The sequence below is a fragment of the Arachis stenosperma genome, chromosome 5 (genome assembly GCF_014773155.1).
Source record: "Arachis stenosperma cultivar V10309 chromosome 5, arast.V10309.gnm1.PFL2, whole genome shotgun sequence".
Taxonomy (NCBI): domain Eukaryota; kingdom Viridiplantae; phylum Streptophyta; class Magnoliopsida; order Fabales; family Fabaceae; genus Arachis; species Arachis stenosperma.
In genome coordinates, this window is record NC_080381.1 from 121,952,706 (window position 1) to 121,971,549 (window position 18,844).

The 18,844-nt window shown below is 33.1% G+C and overlaps 2 protein-coding genes across 2 annotated transcripts; one reads left to right on the forward strand and one right to left on the reverse strand.

The window, feature by feature from the left end:
* Positions 1–9,031: 9,031 nt before the first annotated feature.
* On the forward strand, positions 9,032–17,010 carry LOC130982067 (putative ABC transporter B family member 8). The gene is given in 13 exon segments (XM_057905920.1): positions 9,032–9,504; positions 9,614–9,668; positions 10,095–10,273; positions 10,764–11,221; positions 13,178–13,458; positions 13,461–13,633; positions 14,264–14,327; positions 14,330–14,445; positions 14,662–14,692; positions 14,695–14,815; positions 14,817–15,951; positions 16,033–16,448; positions 16,544–17,010. Coding segments are annotated over 13 exon segments (3,642 nt in total). The 5' UTR covers positions 9,032–9,249; the 3' UTR covers positions 16,902–17,010.
* A 642-nt stretch (positions 17,011–17,652) lies between these two features.
* On the reverse strand, positions 17,653–18,432 carry LOC130981286 (F-box protein At5g07610-like). Its single transcript, XM_057904886.1, has one exon. It carries the CDS (start codon positions 18,430–18,432, stop codon positions 17,653–17,655), a length of 780 nt encoding a protein of 259 aa, XP_057760869.1.
* Positions 18,433–18,844: the final 412 nt, after the last annotated feature.

Below are 18,844 nucleotides of genomic sequence, written 5' to 3' on the forward strand. Positions count from 1 at the left end.
ATATCCGCTTCTCATGAAAAGGAAGGGGGACGCAGGAAATCAGCTGCATCAATTGAGGTGTTTAATAATTTTATTAATGATGGAGAGTTAGTGGATTTGGGATATGAAGGAAGGAAGTTCACCTGGAGTAATCGACAATACGGAAAAAATCTTATCCAGGAAAGGATAGACAGATGCCTTTCTTCTCTCCAGATTCGAACAGATTATTCGAGAGCAGCAATTCTTCACTTAGAAGACTTGGGTTCTGACCACCGTCCGCTTTTATTAATGACAGATAGAGAGGTACATAAAACTCAGAGAAGGTTTTGGTTCCAAGAAAGGTGGTGTGATAGTGATGAGGTTCGGCATATTGTGGAAGAAGCTTGGCACTCACAATTTGAAGGCTCTCCAATGTTCAAGTTATTTTCCAAACTGAAGAATTGTAGACATGGACTAGTAGAATGGCAAAAATCAAGTTCAAACAACTCTCAAAAGGAAATTTCAGAATTAAGAATCAAAATAGAACAAGAAAAACTCAAAGGCACAGAAGCAGACAGAATAAAGATTCTTCAATTAGAGGAGAGTTATCCGAGGCCTATTTAAAAGAGGAGAGATATTGGAGAAAAAAATCCAGAATTCAATGGTTGAAATGGGGTGATCAAAATACCAAATTTTTTCATGCCAAGGCTCAAACTCGGAACCGGAAAAATAAAATTTATAGGCTGCAAGACGGTAATGGAAATTTCATATCAGACACGGTGGGTATAGCTCAAATTGCTACTGAGTATTTCCAAAAATTGTTCACATCTTCAAACCCCAGACCAGCCACGGGTGAACTAGAGGACTTGGAGGCTAAGGTGGATGAAGAAACAAATCGAAGACTTACTAGACGAGTAACAGAAGAAGAAATAAAAAAAGTAACATTTTCTATCAATGCATTCTCCGCCCCAGGTGATGATGGATTCACTGTTAAATTCTACCAACACTTCTGGGAGATAATTAAAGAGGATCTAAATGCTGCCATAAGGAGTTTCTTTGCAGGGGGAAGGATGCTGCGAGCAATGAATCATACTCATATATGTCTAATCCCAAAGGTGCCAAATACAGAATCCATGACCCAGGTTCGTCCGATTAGCCTTAGCAGTGTCTTCTACAAGATTATCTCCAAGATTCTTGTTCATAGAATGCAGGGTATGTTGGATAAAATTATTAGTAATAATCAGAGTGCCTTTATTAAAGGGCGCATGATTAGTGATAACATCTTAATTGCACATGAATTTATACATTTTCTGAAAAATAAAAATTATGGAGACTATGAGTGATGATTGGATTTTCGATGGTTTAAAATTTACAATTGAATTCTCGTTGCAAGTATAGTTTCTAAACCAATCAATAATCCTTTCATACAAAAAGTTGTTTGTCACTAAAACAAACCCCTAAATTTATAAACCGAAGTATTGAACCTCGGGTCGTTCTCCCTAGGAATTACAATAAAGTGTCTTGTTATTGATTGTGAGTTATTTTGGGGTTTTTGAGATTTTAGACAAGAAATATAAATGGCAAAGAAAATAAACTAACAACTAACAAAGCTCTTGGCAAGATATGAGAACTAGAAGTCCTATCCTAGTTATCCTCCTCAATTGTGATAACAAATTGTCCATTGGTCCCACTTAGTTAACATCTAACCATGGAGGAAAGTCAAGTGGATAAATCAATTTGATTCCTTCCTAATCAACTCCTAAAGGAAAGACTAGCTTTAGAGGCATTCAAATCAATTAGCAACTTCTAATTATCAATCAACAAAGAAATTAGATAACTCAAGAGTCACTAATTACTCTACCTAGGCCAAGAGGAACAAAACCTACACTAAAATCCAACCAAGCATTTCATCAAACACTTGGAAGGCACAAAAGAAAAGCATAGTAAATTGACAACAAGAATGAAATCTAACAACAATTATTGAAAAGAATTAACAACAACAATTGAAAGAAACACATTTATTATGAATTACCTTGAATTGAATGGAGAGAAAATGGAAGGAACAATAGTAGATCTACAACAAAGTATAAGAACAACATAAAGGAAATTACAACAAAAGAATAGAGAAAGATGAATGTAACTACAAGGAATTGAAGAGTAGAAGTAGAAGAAAGCAAAGATTAAAACCTAGATCTAAGAACTAATCCTAATCCTAATCCTAGAGAGAAGTGAGAGCTTCTCTCTCTAGAAACTAACTCTAACTACTAAACTAAGCTAAACTAAACTAATGGTAACTAACTTATTCAATACTTGTGTTTCCCCTTCAGTCCTTGGGTTAAATAGCATTAAAAATGAGTTGGATTGGGCCCACAAGGCTTTAGAATTCGCTGGCCACGTTTTGCTTTAAGTGAACCAGGTGGCAGCAACAGCGCATGCGCGTACTATGCGCGTACGCATCACCATGCGCGGTTCAACCATAGCAAATCTTATATTGTTTCGAAGCCCCGGATGTTAGCTTTCCAACCCAACTAGAACCGCATCATTTGGACCTCTGTAGCTCAAGTTATGGTCGATTAAGTGCGAAGAGGTCGGCTTGACAGCTTTTGCGTTTCCTTTATTTCTCCATGAGTTCTCCATTTCTACATGCTTTTCCTTCATTCCCTTGGTCCAATCCTTGCCTCCTAAATCTGAAATCACTTAGCAAACATATCAAGGCATCTAATGGAATCAAGGAGAATTAGATTTAGCTATTTTAAGTCCTAAAAAGCATGTTTTCACATTCAAGCACAATTAAAGGAGAATAACTAAAACCATGCTATTTCATTGAATAAATGTGGGTAAAAGGTATTAAAATCTCTTAAAATCAATACAAGATAAACCCTACAAATGGGGTTTATCAATGAGATGGTAGTAAAACTCGATATGTGTAAGGCTTACGACAGAGTTGAATGGTCTTTTGTTTGGGAGATTATGAAGAAGTTTAGTTTTTGCAATAAATGGGTGGACTGGATTAAGGAGTGTGTTACCACAGTTTCCTACTCTGTTACTGTGGATGGACGACCACATGGTTTTTTTAAACCATGTAGGGGATTGCGATAAGGTGATCCCCTCTCTCCCTACCTTTTTCTACTTTGTGCATAAGGACTTTCCCATCTGCTCCACAGAGGAGAACAGATGAGAGAAATCTCAGGTTTAAGACTCAATGGTAGATGCCCTATAATCAGCCACCTATTCTTTGCAGATGATTCCATTCTCTTTTGCATGGCAAACGAGGTAGAATGCAACAAACTGATGGAGATACTAGAGTGCTATGGTGATATTAGTGGACAGACAATTAATTTCTCTAAGTCATCTATTTTCTATAGCAAGCACACCCCTAGTCCGAACAGAGAACTCTTATCTCAACTACTTCAGATTCCACACGTAGGCAGACAAAATAAGTATTTGGGACTGCCGGCAGTGATTAATAAATCAAAAACTTAGACCTTTAACTTTATTAAGGAGAAAGTTGATAAGAAACTACAAGCTTGGAAGCGATCATTATTGTCGGTCAGTGGGAGAGAGATTTTAATTAAAGCAGTAGCTACGGCTGTTCCGATCTATACTTTGAGCTGTTTCAAGCTCCCGGACACATTATTGGATGAGATTCAGAGAAAGATGATAAATTTTTGGTGGGGGCAAAGGGGATCAGAAAGAAGATTACAATGGATCAGGTGGGATATAATTTGCAGAGAAAAGAAATATGGAGGATTAGGCTTTAAAGACCTGAAAGCATTTAATCTAGCCATGTTGGCTAAACAAGACTAGAGAATCATCACAAAACCTAATTCTCTAATCAGCAGAATTACAAAAGCAAATATTTTAAATTTTCTTCTTTCCTACGGGCGGATACAGGGCGAAATCCTTCTTGGGCCTGGAGAAGCTTACTAGAAGGAAGGAAAATTATCAAACAAGGGACTCGTTGGCAAGTGGGACGAGACAGTCAGATTAAAATTATGGAAGATTGGTGGCTTAAAAATGTAAAGTCAATATTCGAACAACAGCAAACAGTTACAGACCCTAATTTAATTTGGGTTAATCAACTCATTCATAATAGACAATGGAAGGAGGATTTAATTAGAAATAATTTCAATCCAAAAATTGCATCAGAAATCTTACAAACTTCTATTATGGAAGTTGGAGAAGATCGGATTGCCTGGAAAAATGAGAGGGACGACAAGTTCACCGTGGCTTCATGCTATAATACAGCTTTTCAAATGGTGCATTCTCCAATCAGCCAATTACCTGATTTGTGCAGGAAAAAGAGACTCTGGAATTCGTTGTGGGAACTTCAATGTCCGCCGAAGATTAAGGTATTCCTGTGGAAAGTCCTGCATGACGGCATTCCAGTTCGTACTCGACTTCACAAAAGGATACCAACAGTCTCAGAAATCTGTCCTAGATGCAACAATTTGGGGAAAAATGTAAATCACTGCTTAATTGATTGTCCAAAGTCACAAGAAGTTTGGCAGAAGTCAGATTTAGGAGCTTACCTGATGCAAAACAGTTCAGAAGAATTTTGGGAGCGATGGAGCCAGTTCATGGAAGGAGCAAGACGAAGACATCATTGGAGGAAGAGCTCAGTACTGACAGCTGTTATTCTATGGAAGATTTGGATCGCGAAAAACCTTTTTGTCTTTGAAAATAAAAGTACTTCACCAGATTCAATTATCACTTAAGCGCATGAAGCCATGGAGGAGGTGCAGAAGACAAATGAGTCATAATTAATATGTGTCATAATATGAATCATAATATGTGGTCTTAGTTGTGTTTAGTAATGCTTTAGTTAAAGAAATGTTAATTGCTTGAAATTTCCTCTATTACATTGCTGTATGGTTGTCCAAGGTGAACCCACATCATTTATTTATTTTATTTTAATAAATAAATATCATATTACCTTTGAAAAAAAAAAAAACAAGAACCGTATCAGTAAAATTCAATAAAAGAAGAAAAAAAAGAGGCCCGCGATATTTACTGGTCATTAAGCATCAGAAGAGATGAATGAGATTTGATTTGGAAAAATAAAAAGAATAGTAATATATAATTTAGTAAAAAAAAAGAAAATATAAGTATGGAGAATCATAATAATTAACATAAATTAAGCTGAGAAATACATTCGAGACATTACAAGAAAATTAGTTTTAGTAACAAATATTTAATAAAAATAGCATTATGATTACTTTGTTTTAAGTTTTTTTTTATAACTATATATTTAATTTGATGTTATTATTATATGTTATAATAATAAATTATATATTTTTTATCATTAATATTTTTTATCGGCGATTATTATATTGTCACTAAAATGACAAAATATTTAATTATTAATAAATATACTAATGATTATTTTTCTTTTTTTAAATGTAAAATAAATTGTCACTAAAAAAATCACAACTCATCACAAAAATAATAATCTCTCCAGATTCTAAATATAGACAGACACATCTAGAGCTTTGATGACAAATGTAGTAAGGTTCAGTTTTCTAATAAAAAGAGTATGCAATAATAATATGAATATCCCTTATATTAGAAGATAATGTATGATAATGAATCATATCATACCAATTCAGTAAGATTTTTTTTTTAGGTGGAGGAGGAGGGGGAGGGAGAGGTTGTATGTGAGTGTACCAAAGAGAGAAATCCAAAACATAACAGCTATGAATTTATTTTATTTTATTTTATTTTAAGAAACAGAATATTATTTTTAAATTAATTGGTTCATGCATGCAAGTTTAGCCTCGCAGATTCATTACTTATCACCAAGAAAAGATACCCCTGACGTAGGCTTTTGGGATTTCAATTTTCTTGGTTCATTGTATTATTTTTTTTTAAATGGAATATATTTATTATTAAGGTTATAAAAATGATAAATTTGCAAAATTTAGATATATTGAATACATTGAAAATTTTAAAAGATTAATTACTTGATTTACTTCCTTACAAAAACTATTATTAACAAAACGCATCTTATTTCATCTTCATTTGGATCCTTTTCAGACTTTCTTAACCCGTGAAATGTTTATCTGACAAAGTTGCTTGTCTCATATATATTAGCACCTTTATAATTGATTCAGTACAGTTGTTGCAAATGAAATTATTAGTTTATTACTATTATTTTTTACAATATATAAATTTGTTTTGGGTTAGTTAGTTTTCTTCCTTAGCTAGTTTCTTTTCATTAGTGGAGACTAATTTAACTTTTAGCCGGCCAATGTTTAAAACCCATCTAAGGTACACTTTAGTATATTATAAAAAATTTATACTTATCGGCTTATTTTTTATGCACTGAATAATATAAAATATTTTATTTAATTATCTAATTATATTTATTTTTTAATTAATAATTCAAGTAATTACTATAAAATATAATTATTTTTATTAATAATAAAATGTAATTGAAGATACATAAAATTATTTTACACTCACCTTACATAAAAATCAAATTATATTCCTATTGCTATCAGATTTGTGGGCTGGATATAATTCTCTCTAGTAAGTTAGTCCAAGTAAATGATCGGAGTACCACAAGTCCACAAACACCACCTTAATTAAATTTCCAAATTTATCCCTATTATTATTATTATTATTATTATTATTATTATTATTATTGTTGTTGTTGTTGTTGTAAGAATGCATTTATTTCTCCTAGGACTCTATTTGGCAATGTTGATAAATTTCATGAAAATATGTTAATTGCCTTCTAAAAACAATTAAAAACTGAATAAGCATATCATATTTTATCATGCTACGTACCTAGTATATATTCCTATAGAATATAATACGATATAATGAAAAAGTTTAGAGGATAGTAGTTTTATCAAAATTTGGTCATTATTTAATTAATAAAAAAAATAAATAATTTTTTATTATTAAATAAAATTTTACACCATTAAAAATATTATTAATGACTAATTAATAATTATAAGTTATAAAATTTGTTGTCCTCTAACACTCAACACTTTACTAATATATACATATTCTAATCAAAGAATCAAGCTATTTAAAATAAAAAAGTTAATAAAGTGAGAGAGTCAAAATTTAATCACTTTCGAATTAAATATTTATTGTTCTCAGATTTTCGTTGAATTTTTCAACAATAAATCTGACAAAAATACTCATCATTTTAAATAGTTTTCATGCGAAATTTAGTGTTGGATTATGTGTCGGAAATTTTTATCCAACAATAAAAATCTTGAGAAATTCTCCACATACAAGCATTTTTTTATACAAGTTTTTACAAATCATTATATTAACGCGCTTAAACCGTTACTGCACGTTCTTCTTCTTCTTTCTCTTCTTCTTTTTCTCTTTCGTTTCTTCCCTTCTTTTTCTCCTTCTTCAACCGTTACTGCACAATTTCATTGCACCTTATTCTTCTTCTTCTTGCTGCACGTTCTTCTTCCTCTTCCTCTTCCTCTTCTTCTTCTTCTTTTTTTTTTCATTTTTTGCCTTCTCTTTCTCCTTCTTTATTTACGTGCTTTTCTCTCTGTTTTCTTTTCTCGATTTCCATTGTTTTTTGATATCAAACTCTAAAATCGTTTTTGAAGAAGAAGAAGCAGTAGAAGATGAGGAGGAGAAAGAGAAAGAGTTCTGAATTATGCATAAGGTGTACTTCAACGAATTTTAGGTGTATTTCTTAAATCCTTTGGGTGTAGTTTTGTAATCCTTTGGGTGTATTTCTGTAATTTTTTGGGTGTATTTCTATAATCGTTTGGGTGAATTCCTGTAACCGTTTGGGTATATTTCTGCAATCTTTTAGGCGTATTTCTGCAATCGTTTGGGTGTATTTCTGTAATCGTTTGGGTGTATTTCTGAAATTCCATTATCTTCAAAACGATTTCAAAGCTTGATTTCAGAAACCATGAAAATCGAAAAAAAAACGAAGCAAGAATACCAGTGATAAATGCAAGTAAAACAACTAATGAAAAGGCGAAGAGAATAACGAAGAAATACATGGAGAAAGAGGAAGAAGAAGAAGAGGAAGAAGAGGAAGAGGAAGAAAAAGGAAGAAGAAGAAGAAGAAGAAGAGTCGTTCATTATACATGGTGAGTGTAGCGTTTTAGAAACTGAATAACGCATTAAAAGGCCCGTATATGAAGTAACTTGTAAGACTTGTAAGTCAAAAAGACTTGTATTTATAGCCGGCCTCAAAAATCATAACCTTTTTGGTTGAGCATTATCGATAGATAAAATCCGACGGTTTTAACTATTACGCTTGTTTTTAGTGTACACAGTGTATACATGATAAAAATTATAAATTCAATTATATTAATTTTATTTTATTATTTTACATTTTTTTTATTTAAAATTTCTTTTCCATACCAAAGCTGAAGTTTTTTCACTTGAAAGAATATTGTGAAATGATCGAATAGAACGGATTTTTTTGTTTTTCAAAATTTTCTTTTTAATTAACTTCATAAGTTAGTATTAACTTTAGATATATAAATCCAAGAAACAAAAATGTTGATATCCATTATATTCCGGTTGTAAACCCCGTAGTAATATATATTATATATTAATCTATATTGAGAGAAAAGCAGCATTCAAACTTGGGGTGATAGATACTTAATTTATAAAATAATAAAGGAAGGAAACATAATGGCCTAGTGACATCAAATTAGAGCACTAAACTAATAGAAAAGGAATGAATAGTGACATATCATGGCTAAATAAATTGGACCTATTGGTAATAATCTTCTTTCTTTCCCAAACTGGACAAAAGGGTTATCTCAGATCTCATATTTCGGGTTCAGATACAATATTTTAATGAATTTAATTTTGATGTATAGTCAGTATAAAATAATTTTATACGTATATTTAATTACGTAATGTTACGCAAAAATTACTACTTTTTATATTAACCACGTTAATGATAATCCAAAAGAACGAATATGATTAAACGTTTTACGCTGGCTATATATTAAAATTAAACTCTTTTTAATTAAAAAAAAAAAACAAAACACAAAACACATCTTTAACAACCCACAAGAATAATATTATTAGAGCTTATGGTATTTCATGATGTGCTTCTCCTCACATATAGAATATGCCACTACTCACTCTTTTTGTGTCCTTGGTGACAAGGAGATGCATCAACATGTTCACACTTCACACTTCACACCTCACACACAAATATGTATTATATATATATAAGTAGTATTAAGTAGTTTAGGAACAAATCTACTTCATAATTCATCTATAATTTTTCTCTGATCTCTTGTTATAAGAAAGGTCCTTAATTAATACACAAAAATGGGTTCACCCCCAAAGAATAAGGGAGAGAGGAAAATAGAGAGAGGTTCCATAACTATAATCTTGAGATATGCAGATTGTGTTGATGTTTTGCTTATGTTAATGGGTGCTGTTGGAGCAGTTGGAGATGGCATGTCCACAAACATTCTTCTCATCTTCGCTAGCCGCATCATGAACAGCTTAGGATATGGCAACCAACAACAACAACAACAAAGTAGTGGCACTGCCAACAATTACATGTCCCAGGTTGAAAAGGTACTACTATATTTTTAATTTGTTTCTTAATTTCATTTGTTCACTTTCTCTAATACACCACATGTTCTAATTAACCAACTTCATTCCATTTCTTTTTTATGGTTTACAGTGCAGCTTGTATTTTGTGTACTTGGGACTAGCAGTGATGGTGTTGGCCTTCATGGGTAACATTCATTGCCAAATTCCATGCTTGCTTTAATTACTTTTTGGGGTCAAGGCATAGTCAACACCCGTTTTATTCATTGTCCATTAATTACCCTCATGAACTTCCACATGTTTGAAGGGCATATATATGTTTAACTAATTTCATCATCATTATTTTTTTTAGTACATATGAAACATGAGTTATTGAAACCCTAAAATCTAGACTTTTAGACATAAAGGTTAGCTAATATATATGCTTTTTTTTTTAAATATATACAAAGTTTAAATCTTTAATAATATATTTATTATGCATTTATTAAAAAAATTTAAAATTTTTATTGATAATAACCTTATTATGTAAATCTTTATATATTAAGAACAAATAAAAATATATATATACTATTAAGGAAGCTAAGTGAAGAATTGATTATGCATTTAATTTGCAGAAGGGTACTGTTGGAGTAAAACAAGTGAGAGGCAGGTGTTGAGAATTCGGTACAAGTATTTGGAAGCTGTTCTAAGACAAGAAGTGGGGTTTTTTGAATCACAAGAAGCAACTACTTCTGAAATCATCAATTCCATATCAAAAGACACTTCTCTCGTCCAAGAAGTCCTAAGTGAAAAGGTTCAATTTCATTTTAACACTCTTCTTTATCAAAAGTACTAAGTACACAAAAAATTAAACTTAATCACCATGTATTGATAATAAATGCATAGGTTATTTAACTAATTTTTAATATATATTTTATATTTTAATATAATTTTATACAAATAATTAATTTAGTTATAACTAATTTTTTATATACACCTACCATGATTATTTCTTTATTTCTTTCATAAATAAAGTTTAATGAAATAGATCAAATAATTTACTAAATTGACAATAAATTGAGATAATTATTAATGCATGAATATAAAAAAATAATATACTTTTACAAGCTATCATCACAATTTGGAATTGAAATTGCAACCATAACTGCAATTCAAAATGGAAATATTAATTGAGCAACATTTATCTTTATTTTAAGAACACTAGTCAATTTTTACTATTAACATTTAAAACTATGTATGCTTGTAATTTGATAGATATGATGACGATGAGTTTGGTTTTTCAGGTGCCACTATTCTTAATGCACTCATCATCATTCATCTCTGGGATTGCTTTTGCCACCTACTTCTCATGGAGGCTGGCCTTAGTAGCATTCCCAACACTTGTACTTCTCATAATCCCTGGCATGATCTATGGCAAATACCTAATCTATCTGTCAAAGTCATCTGCCAAGGAGTACGGGAAGGCAAACGCCATCGTGGAGCAGGCGTTAAGCTCCATCAAAACCATTTATTCGTTCACGGCGGAGAGGAGAATCCTTGTGAGGTATTCAGAGATCTTAGAGAGAACCTCAAGGCTTGGAATCAAGCAAGGGATAGCAAAGGGTTTAGCTGTTGGAAGCACAGGTTTATGCTTTGCAATTTGGGCTTTTCTTGCTTGGTATGGAAGCCATTTGGTTATGTACAAAGCTGAAAGTGGTGGAAGGATCTATGCAGCTGGAATTTGCTTCATTATGAGTGGACAGTACGTATACTTTTCTTACATATAAGAAATTACTTTTGAAAATACGAGTTTAATTTTGATGAACTGAGACAATATAAAGCACACTGGTATAATTACATTTATTTTTTAAATAACTATCTATACGGTTAATATAAAAAATAGTTATTTTTATTTATGTGACCATACATAATTAAATGTACGTGTAAAACTATTTTAACAATATATTAAAATTAAATTCTTAAAAATATATACTAATTATGAATAGTAATTGATAAATTATATATAAGTGCGAATTACATGTAATAATCATGTAATTAAGTGTATGTCATGTGCAATATTAACTTAGCTAATACGCAGCTACTATTCAATACTGATACCTAATTAATATGTCTTCTAAGTATATTTTCTGGTAATTTAAGGATATTTTGATACATAAAATAATTTTTTATTTATTATTTTGATTTAAAGAGATGAGAAACTCTTGCGCCCAGAAATTTTTAATAAATTATTATTAACAAATAAATTTTACTAATTTATGTGTATAAATTTTAAAAAAAATATGAGTATAAATTACATTAATTCATATATGCAAAATTTTGGTAAATATAAGTATAAATTATATATTTTTATATGTAAAATATCTGTAAATATGGGTACAAATTATTGCTGGTCAAGTACTTACCAAAAATGATAATATATTTATTTTCAAACTTCCAATAATATGTTTGATTCAAACATAATATTAGTAGATTTAGTGAAGATAGATGCAAATTGGTATCATATCAATGAATCTTAATAATCAAATAATTATCAAATAATGGGACAGCTAAAAGTTCATGAAATCTAGCTAATGGTGTAAAGAATCTAACATGTAGTTGCCAGCTTGTCACAGTTTTATACACACTGAAGCAATGCAATTTTCCTTTATTAGAGAAATGATGGTATTAAAGTTACTAGTTTAGTTGCATGATTAATTTGAATCGGATGATAAGATTGACCACTAATCATGTCATTCTAGGAAAGTAGTGTTGATGTATAACATCTTTCACCAGTGTGTCAATTATTTTACTCGTTTACAATTGCATTTGAGGAAAAAGGTTTAGTATTATTGCATTGTCTCAATTAAAAGAAGAGTAGTTGAAATAGTGAAATGTGCGGTGTTCTAATAATGCTCCTTTCAAAAAAGTGATCTCTTAAAGCATTATGATTAAAAGCAAGAGTACGTATTTAAAAGGAAAGGTTACTTTAGTGCACTAGATTTTCTTTTTTTTTTCTAAAAAAAAAAATATCATTTTAATTAATTAGTGCATAGTGGTTTTTCTGTTCTAGAGTTATAATTTAGATTAGATGTCTTAGTTTAATCTCTTTCGGCTTAGTAAACTTTCTACTAAGCGCAACCATAGCTTCAAATTAAAGTGCTTTATTATGAATTATTGATAAAATTGTCACTGTATACTATAAAAACTTCACGCGAAACTAATTGATTTTATCTGCGAATAATACTAATATATATTAATTAATTAAATATTCATATTGTTTCATCTAATAATCTCTTCAACTTATTTTTCATCAGTAACTTCAAATGACGAATTAACGTTGATATGAATCTAGCAAGAGCCATATTTTGTTGCAAGGGTTTGTAATGGAAAATCTACAATGAAGTATTTGATGAAAAATAAGAATTTATGATTGAATGAAGTTATTTTTATCACGAAACTACTGTGATGGCATATGAATATTAGGTTTCATAAAAATATTGAATTATAAATTTTTCGATTATAGAAGTTTTATTATCATATCATGAAATCAATTTTTAAAAAATTTAAGCCAATATAAAATAATATATGAATAGTTATATCTCTAATAATTTTAATGGATAATTTTGTACCACATTTTTTCTCGCAATTTTGTTGACTAATTCTAGAAAACACATGAATTAATGCTAATTATTATTGTGACAAAAACAATACAATGTAGATCCCTTGGAGTGGTACTTCCAGATTTGAAGTACTTGACAGAAGCATCAGTAGCATCCACAAGAATCTTTAACATGATTGACAGAAAAGCAGTAATTGATGGTGAAGACACAACAAAGGGAATAGTGCTAGACCAAATTAACGGGAACCTAGACTTTGAACATGTGAAATTCACATACCGTTCAAGACCAGACAACCTCGTACTCAATGACTTCAATCTGAGGGTTGAATCAGGCAAAACGGTTGCACTTGTTGGTGCAAGTGGGAGTGGAAAGTCAACGGCAATAGGGGTAAAATGGGGCTTGTGAGTCAAGAACATGCATTGTTTGGGACATCTATTAAGGAGAATATTATGTTTGGAAAGCTTGATGCTACCATGGATGAGGTTGTTGCTGCTGCTACTGCTGCTAATGCTCATAACTTTGTTAGGCAGCTCCCTCAGGGTTATGAAACCAAGGTAAAATAAAAAAGATGTTTTATATTGATATTTAACTTGCATTTAACAGAACAATTAACAATTGTGGCTTAAGACAAAACATTTTGAATTTGTTTAAGGTTATTGTGTTTAGAATCTTTAATTTATCAGTAATAGACTAATGTGATTTTAAAAACTGTGATTGTCACTTTAGCACAACTTTTGTTTAACTTAAAACTACTAAAGGAATAGAGATCTTATAATTTAACAAAAAATTTCTATCTATTTTTGGTTCAGAAAAAAACTGAGACATGAATATCACTCATTTTATTCTCATGATCAACTTTTTAAAAATTATTTATAGTTTAGGTACTTAACTTTTGATTTTAGGGACACAAGAATTAAAAAAAAAAAGGCCTAGCAACATTTAGTATTTTTCTATATTCTAAAGGCCTAAATTTCTAGGCAACAAAATTAAACAGATATATTTCTCTATTTTATCAAAGAATTAATGCTCCCAAATAGTGCAATCCTTGAAGAGAAATAAATTCGTGTGCATTACTCAATGGTTCAAACTAGCTCACTTGGATGCTTTAGCTATACACAATTTATTGTTGATCTGTATCATTGAGTAACATGCAGATACTAACCTAATTGATGATGGCAAAGTAGATTGGAGAAAGGGGAGCACTTCTTTCAGGAGGACAAAAGCAGCGAATAGCAATTGCAAGAGCCATCATAAGAATCCAGTGATTCTTCTTCTTGATGAAGCAACCAGTGCTCTTGACTCTGAATCTGAATTACTTGTCCAAAATGCCCTTGATCATGCCTCATTGGGCAGGACTACATGGTAAGTTCAATAATCCATTTAATACTTAGTCAAAAGACACAATTATTAACACTCATCAAAACTATGCTGAAACTAGTTGATTAGTTCACACATCAATTTTGTTTGGCATAACATAAGGCATTAGACATTATACATGCTTTTAATGTTTGATATCTTAGCCTTGTTGATAACAGAATGTTAAGTGACTAACCTTTGGTTGACAACAACTCACTTTGATCAGGTTGTTGCACACAAGCTATCAACTGTCCGAAATGCGATGTCATAGCCGTTGTCAACGCCGGTTCCATCATCGAAATCGGCACGCACAACGAGCTCATAACCCATCCAAACGGCCAATATGCAAAGCTAGCAAACTCCAAACAACTCAGCTTGAGATCAACAAGAAATATCCAATGCTCTTTCTTCTGCAGCAAGAAGCAGTGATGGTAGAACCAGCACAGCAAGATCAACAAGCCCTGCAATTTTCCAAAAATCACCAATCCCTATTGATGATAACACCATAAACCCGGAATCATCTCTTGTTTCTCACCCTTCACCTTCTTTTCCAAGGCTTCTATCTCTGAATGCACCTGAATGGAAACAATGTTTAATTGGTACTTTTTCCGCAATAGCTTTCGGCTCAGTGCAGCCCATATATGCCTTAACAATTGGTGGCATGATTTCTGCATTTTTCGCCGAAAGCCATAGTGAAATGATTCACAGAATCAGGACTTACTCTTTGATTTTCACTTCTCTTTCTCTTGCTTCCATCACACTCAACCTCTTGCAGCACTACAATTTCGCATACATGGGAGCAAGATTAACAAAAAGGATACGGCAGAGAATGCTTGAGAATATCTTAACATTCGAAACGGCTTGGTTTGATGAAGAAAATAATTCCAGTGGAGCATTGTGCTCGAGGCTAAGCAATGAGGCTTCCATGGTTAAGTCCCTTGTCGCGGATCGCGTTTCATTGCTGGTTCAAACAGCTTCTGCTGTCAGCATTGCAATGATCATAGGACTCGCCGTGGCGTGGAAGCTCGCTCTTGTGATGATAGCAGTGCAGCCACTCACAATCCTCTGCTTCTACACAAGAAAAGTTCTTCTCTCTACACTCTCATCAAAATTCATCAAGGCACAGAATCATAGCACACAGATTGCAGTTGAAGCAGTGTACAACCACAGAATTGTGACTTCATTTGGAAGCATACAAAAGGTTTTGACATTATTCGATGAAGCGCAGGAGGCGCCAAGGAAGGAGGCGAGGAAGAAGTCGTGGCTGGCAGGGATTGGAATGGGGTCTGCTCAATGCCTAACATTCATGACATGGGCTTTGGATTTCTGGTATGGAGGGACATTGGTGGAGAAGAAGGATATTTCTGCAGGGGATGTGTTTAAGACATTCTTTGTTTTGGTTAGCACTGGGAAGGTCATTGCTGAAGCTGGAAGCATGACTTCTGATCTTGCAAAGTCCTCAACTGCTGTCAAATCTGTTTTTGAGATTCTTGACAGGAAATCACTTATTCCCAAGGTATATGCAGCAGTGCATGTTACTGAGTCTAAATTCTTAACTCTAGTTATCAACTAACTTTGGTTTTATTATTTTGAATAGGCTGGTGATTGCAACAATGGAAGAAAGTTGGAAAATATGAGTGGGAAGATAGAACTAAAGAACGTTGATTTCGCCTACCCAAGTAGGGCAGGGACACCGATATTGCGCAAGTTTTGCTTGGAGGTGAAGGCAGGGAAGAGTATTGGGTTAGTTGGGAAGAGTGGTTGTGGAAAATCAACAGTGATTGCATTGATCCAAAGATTCTATGATGTTGAGAGAGGGTTTGTGAAAATGGACAATGTGGACATAAGGGAACTAGATATTCAATGGTATAGGCAGCACACTGCACTTGTTAGCCAAGAACCTGTCATATATTCTGGCACTGTAAGGGATAACATCTTGTTTGGGAAGCAAGATGCAACTGAGAATGAAGTTGTTGAGGCTGCAAAAGCCGCAAATGCTCATGAGTTCATATCGTAAGTTCTCATTTTACCTATAAGCTTATAATTAATGTTAGCTATACCAAGTTACCAAGTACTTATAGTAGAATTGCATTCTATTTGCAATGCAGATCATTGAAAGATGGATATGAAACAGAATGTGGAGAAAGGGGAGTGCAACTATCTGGAGGGCAAAAGCAGAGAATAGCAATAGCAAGGGCCATAATAAGGAACCCAACAATATTGCTGCTTGACGAAGCAACAAGTGCACTTGATGTTCAATCAGAACAAGTTGTGCAAGAAGCATTAGACAGGATCATGGTGGGAAGAACCACCATTGTTGTAGCACATAGGCTCAACACCATCAAAGAACTTGACTCGATTGCATATGTCTCAGAGGGTAAGGTTCTTGAGCAAGGAACCTATGCTCAACTTAGGCACAAGAGAGGTGCCTTCTTCAATCTTGCATGCCATCAAATCCAAAATTAGGTAGCAATAATAATAACAATAATGTAATTATTATAATGAAAATTTACATGTCTTGTAATCCCTAAAATAAGTAATAATCCTATCACTAATTAGTACTTTGAACTTTAAATCTAAAGTTGTACCAAGCTCTCAATATGCTCAAATGATATAGGAGGACTTTCAGCTGATTCGTTCCAGGGCACGTAGCGAGAATAAATCCGTTTAAAGGTGTAGTCTTTTAACCGGAAAACAACAACATTATAGTTTACAACCAACACCAAAGACATGCCGCTGCAATCATCTTCACTATCTTGAATAAGGTGAAGCACTTTGACGCTGGCAATGAAATCATTCGGCCAATACATTGGAGAAAGATCAAGTGTGTGCAGAAGAACCCACCTAGAATAGTCCATAGCCATCTGATACACTCTTATCATGTTGCTTCTCTCAGGAGAACTAAATCCAACCAAATTCAAGTGGCCACATGCAGCTGCAGGAATGTAAAAGTAATCAAGATCCGGCAAGGGAGGCATGTTGTCATCCCTCAACCGCAGTTCTTTAAAGTCAAAACGCAAACTCACAGACATCTTCGCATACGAATCCGGATCAACGAAGCCAATCCAGTGCACTGAACCGTTGAAGTAAACTCCGTTATGAAGTTCGAACTTGGCTGGAGCCATGAGAGGGGACCCACACGGCCTCCAAGAACCAGGCTCGGCTTCATCAGTCGAAGAGTATACCATTGTTTTCAAAGCGCGAGCGGCTTGCCGGATCAACGAAGCCATCCAGTGCACTGAACCGTTGAAGTAAACTCCGTTATGAATTTCGAACTTGGCTGGAGCCATGAGAGGGACCCACACGGCCTCCAAGAACCAGGCTCGGCTTCATCAGTCGAAGAGTATACCATTGTTTCAAAGCGCGAGCGGCTTGAATTTTTAACTGCTTTAAATTTCCATACGCAGATAGCAACGTACGCAGACGACGAAGTTGAGGGATCAAAAGCGAAGTTCATATACAACCATGGCGATGATTCGTGGCTATCGGTGTCAAGAGCCTTGTAGGGATCGGGGAGGAAGTTGAAGCATTCAGTGGTTGGGTTACAGACAAAGAACGATTCTATTGGTAAGAATGCTCGATTTTTGTGGTGGTGTAATATTCTGCAAAGCAAGAGGCCATTGCATGATTGCACAATGTAGGCAAGGTCCTTCGGGTGGATTTCGATGGAGTCGAAGGGAGATGATGAGCCGTGACTTCCGTTCTCTAAGGATAACGGCTTGATATCGTTATGGTTATTGAAGTAACGGTTTTTGTTATCATCATCTTCTCCGGATTCCAAGAAAATGCTAGAGACCTTGGTGATGTTGGCGTGGCGGAAGACATGGCGGTGGCAGAAATAAGTGGAGGAGATGATTGTGGACCATCGTTTGGAGACGCATTTGAATCTGATTAACGTTTTGGCGCCAAGGTGCAGGAGGATTTCAGTCAACAAATCCTCGTTCTCTTCGATTTTTTCTGGTGAAGATGGTGATTTTGATACTTTTATTCTGCTCATTGCTCTTCTGATTTAATTTACCCACTATAATTTGCGGCCGGTATATAAATCTCCCCGATGCATCTGTGTTGTTCAACTTTCTTTCATATGGTGTAAAAGAACAACAAACCCAAACCAGTGTGTTTGAAAACCCTGGAATTCAATTCCCATTCTGAAAAAGAAAAATAATAAACTAAATTAAAAGTAAACTGCTAAAATAATATTTAAAAAATACGACAAAAAATTAAATATTAAATATATATTTTAAAAAATTTTAAATATTAAATTTTGATATAAATTTTTATAATTATTATTTAAAAAATAAAATATTTTTATTTTTAAAATTTAGTAATTTTTTGTCAAGTAAATTTTAAAAAAATTATGTGAATGATTATATTTTTTAAAAAATAAAAAAATAGAGATTAAATTTTAT

What these genes read in the sequence shown, in the direction of transcription:
- LOC130981286 (XM_057904886.1), bottom strand. Translation starts at nt 18,432, where the DNA reads ATGAGCAGAATAAAAGTATCAAAATCACCATCTTCACCAGAAAAAATC.